The sequence below is a fragment of the Sceloporus undulatus genome, chromosome 1, assembly GCF_019175285.1.
Source record: "Sceloporus undulatus isolate JIND9_A2432 ecotype Alabama chromosome 1, SceUnd_v1.1, whole genome shotgun sequence".
Lineage (NCBI taxonomy): Eukaryota > Metazoa > Chordata > Lepidosauria > Squamata > Phrynosomatidae > Sceloporus > Sceloporus undulatus.
The window spans coordinates 217,472,262-217,482,589 of NC_056522.1; the positions used below are offsets into that span (position 1 = coordinate 217,472,262).

The 10,328-nt window shown below is 41.7% G+C and overlaps 1 protein-coding gene and 1 long non-coding RNA gene across 7 annotated transcripts in view; one reads left to right on the plus strand and one right to left on the minus strand.

Moving 5' to 3' along the window:
* LOC121919361 overlaps positions 1–829 on the minus strand; it is a 2,436-nt gene extending 1,607 nt beyond the window's left edge. Inside the window, exon 1 of the long non-coding RNA XR_006101457.1 lies at positions 228–829. This is a non-coding gene — a long non-coding RNA (uncharacterized LOC121919361). The remainder of the gene's footprint in view (positions 1–227) is intronic.
* CCDC148 (coiled-coil domain containing 148) overlaps positions 1–10,002 on the plus strand; it is a 133,667-nt gene extending 123,665 nt beyond the window's left edge. For 3 of the 6 annotated variants that reach the window (XM_042445892.1, XM_042445893.1, XM_042445895.1), the window contains 2 exons: positions 8,036–8,176; positions 8,802–10,000. In XM_042445892.1, the coding sequence (XP_042301826.1) occupies positions 8,036–8,176; positions 8,802–8,948 (288 nt within the window). In that variant the 3' untranslated portion in view covers positions 8,949–10,000. Of the gene's footprint in view, positions 1–8,035; positions 8,177–8,801 lie in introns of all 6 variants that reach the window. The other 3 variants (XR_006101456.1, XM_042445891.1, XM_042445890.1) reach the window with 3 other exon arrangements.
* The last annotated feature ends 326 nt before the right edge of the window (positions 10,003–10,328 follow it).

Consider the following 10,328-nt stretch of genomic DNA (forward strand, 5'->3'; position numbering starts at 1 on the left):
CCTTGCATGGTATAGATGCATTAAATACACACACACACACACACACACACACACACACACACACACACACACACACACACATATATATAGTGTGTGTGTGTATGCTTTGATTTTAAATAAGTAATTGGCAGAAGACTAAAGAAAGCACTCCTTTGTTCTGAGTGCCATCACAGTTAAATATTTAAGAGCCCAATTCTATGAATGTTTACGCAAAAGTAAGCTCTAACCTTTTAAATGAAATTTACCTCCAAGGGGGTCTGCGTTGGATGTAGTCACATCAATGATGTAGTCATATCAATGATTGGTAGGAGGCCAGTTGGAAATAGATTGATGGTGCCATATCACTTCATCTTTAGCTATGTAAACAAAGGAAGAAGAAGTGGGGAAGGATGCTGTAGTTGCTGTGTTGAGTGCTTATTTGTGGGAAAACGGAGTTTAGATCAATGTTATGCTTAGCACACCTGTTTCTTTGAATATGTGCCACATACTCAGCTTTGCATATGTGTAAACAGAAATCAACAATAAAGCTGTTATAAATGTTGTTTATATAGGAGGTGTAGACTGTAGTGGTGCCTGGGAAGGTCTCTGTAGCTTGGAGGTCTTGAAATAGCTTGCATTAATGGGATCTGAACAGGCCAGGCTCATTTGCTGCTTGACAATTTGTGTTCTTTGTGAGGTTGGTTTTTTGGTTTGTGTTACAATAAATGAGCCACCTTTTCCTTACAGTTCGAAAGCTAGGAGAAAAATCTAAGATTTGTTGCATTTGCACAAGTCGATAAGAGTGTACAGTGTATACTTTGCTCTTCCTGCCTAAAATGACCACATTCTTTCTTTGTTTGTCACAAGTTGTTTTTGATAGTTTTATTAAAGCCCATAGTTCTTTTGACAGTTGCCTCACCCCTTTTAAAATGAGTCTTCTGGGTGTTACTATTTTGAGATCTGAATTTAGTTCTTATATTTCAGTAACCATTTTGTCCCAGAGTTGCAATATGTTGTGTAATAAAGGTTATTTGGCTTTAACTTGTAATTGCTGTTTAATTTTAAACCATGATTTAGCTGTTATTAGGTTTCAGAAATATTCTTCATCAGGCCTGGCCTGGCCCACCTGAGCCCATAGGGAGAAACTAAGGCGGGTTACAAACCACCATTAGGGACTTCCCAAGGACGTCCCAGTTTGGAAAAAGGGCGTCTCTTCTAGACGCCCCTTGCCCTATCACGGACTCAGTCCATACAAAATGACGGCGCCCTGTTCATACGGGCACTGCCATTTTGATGTAACGGACGCTCTGCGTCCACATGTGGCACACCGGAAGTGACGCCGCGAGTGCGCCCTTTGGCACTCACGGCGCCTCTTCCGGGGCCTGAGAAGGAGCATGATTTCCATGCTCCTTCTCTGCAGCATCCGGGAGCCGCACCGTTTAAAGGCTGCAGCTTCCGGACACTGCAAGCGGCGGCGGAGCCAGACTGACGCTTTTCAGCGGTCTATAACCCACCTCAGTAAATGCCTGGGATTCTTGTTATCTTGGAGAAAACTCTACCATGAGAACCTTTACATGATGCTCACAGAGGTAGCTAACACCTTGGACTGGGTGATGTTTCATACATTCCAGTGGACATAATGGAGCGGTTATTAATCTCCACTGGCTGCCAGAACATTTGAGTATGTATATCTTTGTTAATTTTGCTCACAGATGCAAGAAAGAGACATTTCAAAAGTTTTCTTCCTTCTGAGTTAGAATACAAAACTCTGATTTTTTTATTAAAAAAAAAAATAGGAATAATCCTGGCAAAAATTTCATTTGCAAAATGAAGTGAGATTTGCCATACATTTGTCATACATGATATGAAACAATGCCCTTCTTACCCAAACCTGCTTTTAAAGAATACTGCCTCAGTACAATTTTGTTATTTTAAATCTGCAGTTATGACTCATTTTGTCAGTTGATGTGATGTTGGTCATAACTGAACTGTGACTTTACTGTTTGTGGCCCCTTCCCTTGCAAGATGTCAGGATGATGATATCCACAGTTTTGACCTAGTGATTTATTAACTGGAGCAAATAAAGCCATTTTCTTATCTATGTGTTAAAACAAATTCAAAAGTGGCTAAAAGAAAAAGGCACCTACAAGCTGCTCTCTGGCTCAGTCATCAGTATTTTATCTTGCATTAGTCACTTGATTAGATATGTCAGCCACTGTGCTGTACTGCAGATTGATTTATAGTCAGAGCTGTTGCTAGATTTCTTTCTCCCTGAACAACATTAGTATATGTTTGCATATACTGGATGACAACACATTGTGCAGCATAAAAAAATCCTGTCTAGACAACTTGAAACATAGTACATCCCAAGTCGGAGATTATATATATATACACACACACACACACACTAATTTAAATATATAATTTAAATATATATATACACACACACACAACTTTTAATAATATAAAACAACATATGTGGGAAACTGCACATACAAACTACACAAATAACTACATAAAATAACAATATAGCAAAAAAGGGGGGAATACATGTTAATTCCAACTTACTAGCTGATGGTTATAATGTTCAAACTATTCAACTACCTCTAAGTGTGTGGGTGTGTTAGAGAGGGGGGTGTACACTTCTACATGTTATTTCATTCTACTGCTTTCCAAATCCTAAATTTGTTATTCTTCTTTGTGTTCTCTGTGAAGCATACAAATGGGTTATTCTGTGCTTGCGCAGCAATTTCAGATCGTACTGGAATCGCTAGGGAAGACTTTTTGGCAGTAGCTCCGCCCTCCCTCTATATAGGTTCAGTGTCTTCCTGCCCTTTTTAGTTCTTTTTGTCTGCCATGTGAGCAGCATAGGAAGCTCGCTGGGAATTCGCTCCATCCTTCTCTTCGCTTTCGCTTTTGACCACGTTTTGGCTTCTCTTTTGGATAGTGATTTGGAGTGGGTTTGGACACTAATTAACAGTATCCCCTTGGCTTGTTTGACTACTCTTTTGTCTCATCCTTTGGCTTGATGATGTCCTCGCACTCCTTTAAAAGCTGCACCAAGTGCAGAGGAAAGATTCCCAGCCAGGACGGTCACTCCATGTGCTTCCTTTGCTTGGGAGTCTCAGTATGCCCTCACTGCAAGGCCTTCACCCCACAGGCCAGGAAGAACAGGGACATGCACCTCTGCTCCTTGCTGTATGCACAAATCTTGAGGCCTCCCATTCTGTCTAAGGTCATTGCCAAGGCTCCTACTGCCGAGGGCATACCTTCAACTTCTAAGTTCACTGCCAAGGCTTCTTCTGCCAAGAGCATACCTTCCGTTGAGGTTTCGCAATCTCCCATCGTGGAGAAGCACAAGTCAACTGAGGATGACGGGTCCGAACAAATGTCCTCCCCTAAGTGAAAAAAATCTTCAGACAGCTCCAAATCCAAAAAGAAGAAGCACAGATCTTCTAAGGATAAGGGCAAGGACTCTTTCCATCATAAGGAGAAAAAGTCTTGGCCTTCCGTGTCTTTGGATGCCGACCGTCAGTCCCCTACCCAACAAACTTTCTAGTGCCTTTGTCAACAGGGACTTGGGCTCGGTACCGTGCTGACAGCTTCCTGCACAACCTGTGATGCCTCTCCTGTCCCAGAACAATCTCCACTCCTGACAACTGTCCAGTGCATCACTGTGGCTCGCATCTCTCAGATGTTGGAAGTCATCCAATTTGATGAAGACCTTGATGAAGACATCTCTTATGGTCTCCCAAAACCTGCTGATAAAGACCTCATTTTTGATGACCAGACAGGCACCTACTATCTCCCCCTCGACCTTTCAGAAGTTCGAGCCGGATGATTTGTACAGAGCCTCGGTACCGAAGAACCTCAGCTCCCTTCCCAGACGGCCTCTGCTGTGGCTGAGCCCCCTCGGTCCCGTCCTGCCTTTACGGTAACCCGCGCTGACCAACCGCACCTTCCACCACCCCAGAAGCCTCTGGTCTCAACTGTGCTCCCACTGCCTCAGTCCTCTCTGTTGCATTCAAGGCCAACCTTCAGATCTCCTTTAATCTCTTCTGAGTCTGCTGACTATTCAGAGTCTGATTTCTCTCATGTTCATCTAAGTCAGGCTCTCACAGTTCCTGAGGCGGCCTCCCCTTCTGACAACATCAAATCCTTCACATCTGGATGGGCAAATCCTCCTTGTTGAGGTCCTCCACACTGACTCTGAGGCTCTTGACCCCATCGATGAATGGGTCCAGGGCAGGGTTCCAACACCTCCTTCGATCCCGTTCCTGCTCTCAATGTCAATGTAAATCAATGTAAATACTATACTTTAACTCTTATTAAAAGAGAACCATTCCCTGGTGAAAGGCAAGAGTGCAATCTCCCTCTACTCTCCTTTCCATCCAGCCTTTAGTGTGAGCCAAAAGAGTTATGCCTGACATAATTTTGTAGGTTCTTTGGCATTGTTTTCCTTTGCTTCATCATTTAGATCCTTTGTTACATCTTCCTAAGTTTTACCCTCGACTTATCCAAGGGTTATACCCAAATCATAATTTTGCCCCCAAAACATGCCCTCGACTTGTACATGAGGTCGAGTATATATGGTAATAAATTCTTTCTCACAACTCTAATTGAGTTAATCCTTTCCATATTTTAGACTTTTCCATGAGTTTTAACTTGGGGCTTTAATTGTGCCTTAATTCACAGTGTTTTAGTAGTTCTGTTTACAAAAGTAAAGGTTTGAATGTTGAGTTGTAACCTAATGCAAGGGGCGACGCTTTTCTGTGCTATTAAGCCGAAGAGTTGTCCAAAGATTACTCCAGTGATCATGTAGCCAGCATGGCTGTGCATAACACACATAACGCTGTTACCTTCCCACCAAAGTATTTATCTACTTGCATCTGCATTCTTTCAAACTGCTAGATTGGCAGAAGCTGAGACTAGGGATGGTAGTCACTTGGGCCTCGAACTGTCAACCTTATGGTTTTACGATCATCAGAATTCACGTCTTAACCACTCAGCCATGTTCTGTTTACAGTCTAACTTTAATCATGCTTAAAAGATATTGTCTTCTACTTTTAAAGCAATTTTTATGTAGAGTTGATTTACTCACTTTTTTAGATCACAAAAGATGTAAGTAAAATGTTCCCATTAGTAGGTTTCTTTAATTCTTTATGACACATTTTAGGCAAATTAGGAAAGTTGAATAGACAGTGTTACATTCCTTCTGTGGCTATAGCATAGCAGGGTGTGATAATCCTTTCTCGGTCTCCTCCATTCCGCCCACATCTTGGCAACAGTGGAATTTGTCACCTAGATGCTAGAAATGGGAATCAGACACATGGCAATGAGCCTTCAAGCCTTCCATACTAGGTAGGCAATTCCAGGGGGTAGGTGTTTCTCCAGACCAGCAATCACCATGTCTAGTATAGATCCCTCAGTGGAGCTGCTAAGGGATAGTGCAATACTACGCCATTTTGAACCCGGAAGTCCCAAGGGGGAGAGCTGGTGGTTGAGCAGATGCAGAGATATCTAGAGTCAGTTTATATCAGGGGTCACCTACCATTTTGGTTCCAGCATAGAGTGTCACAGATACTCTTTTAAAATGGCTGTCATGAGGAGAAGACTTTTTCAGTCACAAAATCCTTGCAATCATGGCCAGGACCCCATTTCCCAAAGTCAAGCTGGTATGGCTAAATTAAAAGTAACATACTGAAGAATCATAGAAAGTAAATGTGTGGTCTGAGCTCCAAAATACAAATAATTTTTAAAAGATTATTATCTCCTTTTCCAAAACTGTAATAGGGATCGTCTCACATCCACAACTCTTCTTTTTAGCAGCTCCAAGTGTAGGTTCTTCCAGATATAAAATTATGGAAGGAATTTTTGGAACATAGGATGGGAAAAAAAAACCCACAAGGTTTTCATAACAAATAATTTATTGTAAGCATATGTTGTAGAATATTTGAACAGTGATACCACTGATGTCCAGGTGAATCTTATGCAGATAGGAAGAATAAAAACATTTGTTAGTTTTTGAGTAATGCTAGTTCTAAAATAAAACAGGGATGTGAATAGGAAAATGGTTAACTAAACTAAATAGTGTACTTAGATTTTTGACCAGCTTGTCTGTTTTATGGCTCCATCTACAAAACCCTTTCCAAACTTAGCACTTTCTAGGTGTGTTGGACAACAGGACCAGTGCTGATGTGTGATGTAATCCAGTACATCTTAAAAGTACCAGACTTGGGAAGGCTGAAACTTACTTATCAGATTGCATCCTACATAAAGACAGAGTTCTTAATTGCCATTTGCCTAACATTCTGAAAATTTTAGAAGTGTTTTCCAGAAAATTATTTCCTGCACATGGGTGACCTGAATAGAATTTCAACAACTGTCTGAAGGCAAGACTGGGAGATTCTGACATACCCATATCCTGTGCTTTGTTTAGAATGCCAGTAGCATGGAAGCTCACGGACTAGATAGTTTAGAGTCTTAGTGCGGGCCCTCAGGCGGCTTAAGTTAAAAAGGCTACCATCAGTACGGTAGCATATGTAAATGCCGTCTTCTTCTTTGAGATCTGCCGTAGCCCTTTGGAGCACCATGCTGAAGAAGATTGTAAATAGAGTTGGAGCAAGAACACAACCTTGTTTTACACCATTAGTTATTAGAAAGGGCTCTGAGAGAGCATCGCCATATCTGACTTGACCTTGCTGGCCTTCATGTAGCAGGATGATCATTTGGAGGAATTTGGGGGGGCATCCTAGTCGTTCCAGGATCTGCCACAGACCTCGTTGCCCATACAGAAGCAGCTCTGCAGCGCCTCACATCTTGTTTTGCTACAGCTGCAGAACTCTTTGGACTGGAAGTCAGTCTGAAGAAAATGGAAGTTCTCTACCAGCCTGCACCACAGGAAGAACACTACCATTCCCACATCACCGTAGGCACATCTGTGCTTAAGTCTGTCCAGCAGTTCACCTACTTGGGAAGCATCATCTGCTCAGACGCCAAGATTGATAAAGAGATCGATCACAGACTGGCAAAGGCACATAGCACATTTGGAAGGCTTCACAAAATTGTCTGGAGTAACAAACACTTGAGGCAAAGCACAAAAATCAGTGTGTATAGAGCCATTGTACTGTCTATTCTCCTCTATGGGTCTGAAACATGAGTCACCTATCGCCAACACCTACGACTCCTTCAACGCTTTCATCAGTGCTGTTTACGCACAATTCTAAATATACACTGGACTGACTATGTGACAACTGTTGCTGTCCTCGAGCAAGCAGGGATCACCAGCATTGAGGCCATGCTATTGAGGACACAGCTGCGCTGAGCAGGACACGTTTCTAGGATGAAGGACTATCGCCTCCCCAAAATAGTATTCTACGGTGAACTCGCCACGGGTCAGCGTAAGAGGGGCGCCCCAAAGAAGAGATACAAGGACTCCCTAAAACAACATCTCAGGCTTGGCCAGATAGATCACCAACAATGATCCTCCCTGGCCTCGCATCGGGAGGCATGGAGACGCACTATCCATGACGCTGCAACCTTCTTCGAAAGCTCACGCTGAACGAGCCTCGAAGAGAAACGATAATGCAGAAAGAACCGCAACCTGGAAACATCACCCAAGGAGACTTTCTGCTGTGCTTTCTGCAACCGGACCTGCTTATCCCGAATTGGCCTTTTTAGTCACCAACGCGCTTGTACAAAGCGCGGGATGAGTCCTTCCTGAATCTTTGTTTGCGAAGCAAAGCCAGAGAGAGAGCATGGAAGGAACCTCCTTTTCCTTTGTTAGATGCCAGCTGATATGACCATTAATAATAATAATAATAATATAATAATAAAATTTATTTATATCCCGCCTCTCTACCAAATGCAATCGGGGCAGCTTACAAGGTTAAAATATACAGTCTGAAGCCTCAACCCACCCACCCCTTAAAATACAATTAAACAGTGTGTAATTTAAAACAAAACATACTTTTAAAGTAAGGGTCTCTTCAGATGAAGGATTGATCATAAAGCTAAATCACACAACAAATATCTACTATTTTTGTATCTCTCTTAGGTTGCTGTTGTTGCAGAGTTTGATCCTGCTCGAATGATGGCTGACACAATAGCATCTAAAGCTCGGATGGGCATTGGGGCAGCAGAAGAATTTTTTCTGCAGAAGCCTCTCTTTGAGTTGCATACATTCAGTGCTGAGCAGGTAATTCATCATTTGGTGTGGAACGGATCCCCCACATATGGCGAGGTTCCACTGTACTTCCATTTTCTCTGGATTCAGGCTGAGTTTGTTTTCCCTCATCCAGCCCATTACCGACTCCAAGCAGGCATTTAGAGGAGAGATGCCATCCCTAGTCACTGCATCAGTCGGAGACACAGAGAAGCTTTAGGGAAGCTTTGGCTTATAGCAACCCTTTGAAGGGGAGACTTCCAAGACACAGTGGGCTTGTTCACACTACACAGTTATAGAACTATTATTCCATTATAATAGTCATGGTTTCATCTCATGGAATCCTGGTGTTTGTAGTTTGGTCAGAGGCACCAGAGGAGTTCCCTGGCTAAGGATTCCCAAAGTCGTTCCTTCAATTGCCACTCCCAATATTCCATTAGATTTTGCCATAGCCATTAAAGTGGAATCACAACATATATGCGAACGGGTCTTGGGTCTATCCTTACTCACTGAATAGATTAAACATAAAACATGTTTCTTTTTAATAAATAAAAAAACAGTCAAGGCAATTTATTCCAAAATACGTCCTTTAGTTTGTGAACTCTGTCTGTGCTTTCATACATTAATACCTCTTTTTCTCCTCCCTGTCCCCCAACAGATCATTTCTGACCCCCGTGTTCGAGTGGAGCTAGCTCTGCGGGAAGCTGGACTTCATAAGACACTTTATGCTCAAGAAATTTTACCTAAAATCCATCCACCCAGACTTCCAAGAAGAGACATGGATTCCACAATCTTTAAAATGTAGTGCTGCAAATTAAACGAGTCAAAACATTTGGGACAGTCTGTTACCAAACCTTTAATAAACTATTTAATTCAGGACATAAGTTGGATGCTGAGTTGGGGAGGATAGTTTTATTTATTTATTTTGTTTTTTTAAAGAAAATTATAAATCACGTCAGCAAAAAATGTTGCATTGCCTGGGAGAGCTCAGTGAACCATTTATGTGGCACTCCCCCACAATCTTTAGCATTGCCCTGTTATTGCATATTCGTGGTAAAAATGGTCTGCTGGAGCTGCAGTCTAATTATCTGAGGTGAAATCATCCTTTTAGATAAAAATCTGCAAAAAGAGGGGGAGGAGGGAGGAGAAGAGAGTGACTGAGGGACTGAAACTGCTGGATACATTCATCCACTTGGGGAATGCACCTAATTATTTCCATTAAGGTTAGAGAGGCAATGTAGTGTGTTGAATAGAATGCCGGATTTGAACTGGAAAAGCCTGGTTCAATCCCACACTCACTGGCTAACCTTGAGCCAGTCTCTTGAGTTCAGAGAGAAGGAAGGGAAGTATCACTAGTTCTGATTTACTGTATATATGTATATCTGTATGCAGCCTTTTGACATCTCTCCCCTCTCCTCCATCCCTTAAGCATCATTCTTCTTTCCTGCCTGTTCCCTGGTATCTATAGTCATGCAAATAGCAGGTCTTCTTTCTTTTGTAGGTGGAACATTTTACGGTAAAGGGATAGCAAGAGACAATTAGATTTTAGTGGACCATATTTCTTATAGATAGGTTATGCTTATAATATAATCCTTACCCATAATTTTTTTTAAAATGGCTTGTAGGGTCTGCTTGGTTGTATCCCGTGTCCCTTTCATTGCAAGTTATATTACTTGATTTAAAAAACAAAACAAAAACAGACTTGCCTTATTAATATGAGCTACTATTGCTTGATTATTATTATAAATGGAAATAAAAGCTTTCTCTACTTGTAGAAGCCAATTTGATTCATCCTGTTTACTGCAAACCAATCATCCAAACAATTTCATTTTGCAAATTAGCCCTTGAGAATAAATTACAAAATTAGAAAGAGCATTTCAGTGATGGGGGTCTTTGTTATGGTGTAGCTGAAGAACACCCCACCCTGTTTGTTCTGCTAGATGAAAGTGAACTTGATAAGTCATTTCAGTTTATGACACTAAAAGCATTTCCAGACCTTATGCAGTATGCATATGAAATATATGTAAACAAGATACATCAGATCTTTTGCTTGCCAATTAGCCACAGTTCAAACAATTTATCTCCGGAATGGAGAACTGAATGGAGGTTCCAGCTTAGCAGCCATGCACAAAAAAGGAAGAAGGTACAGATATATCTTATAGCGAGGCTGTATGCGACAGCTCTC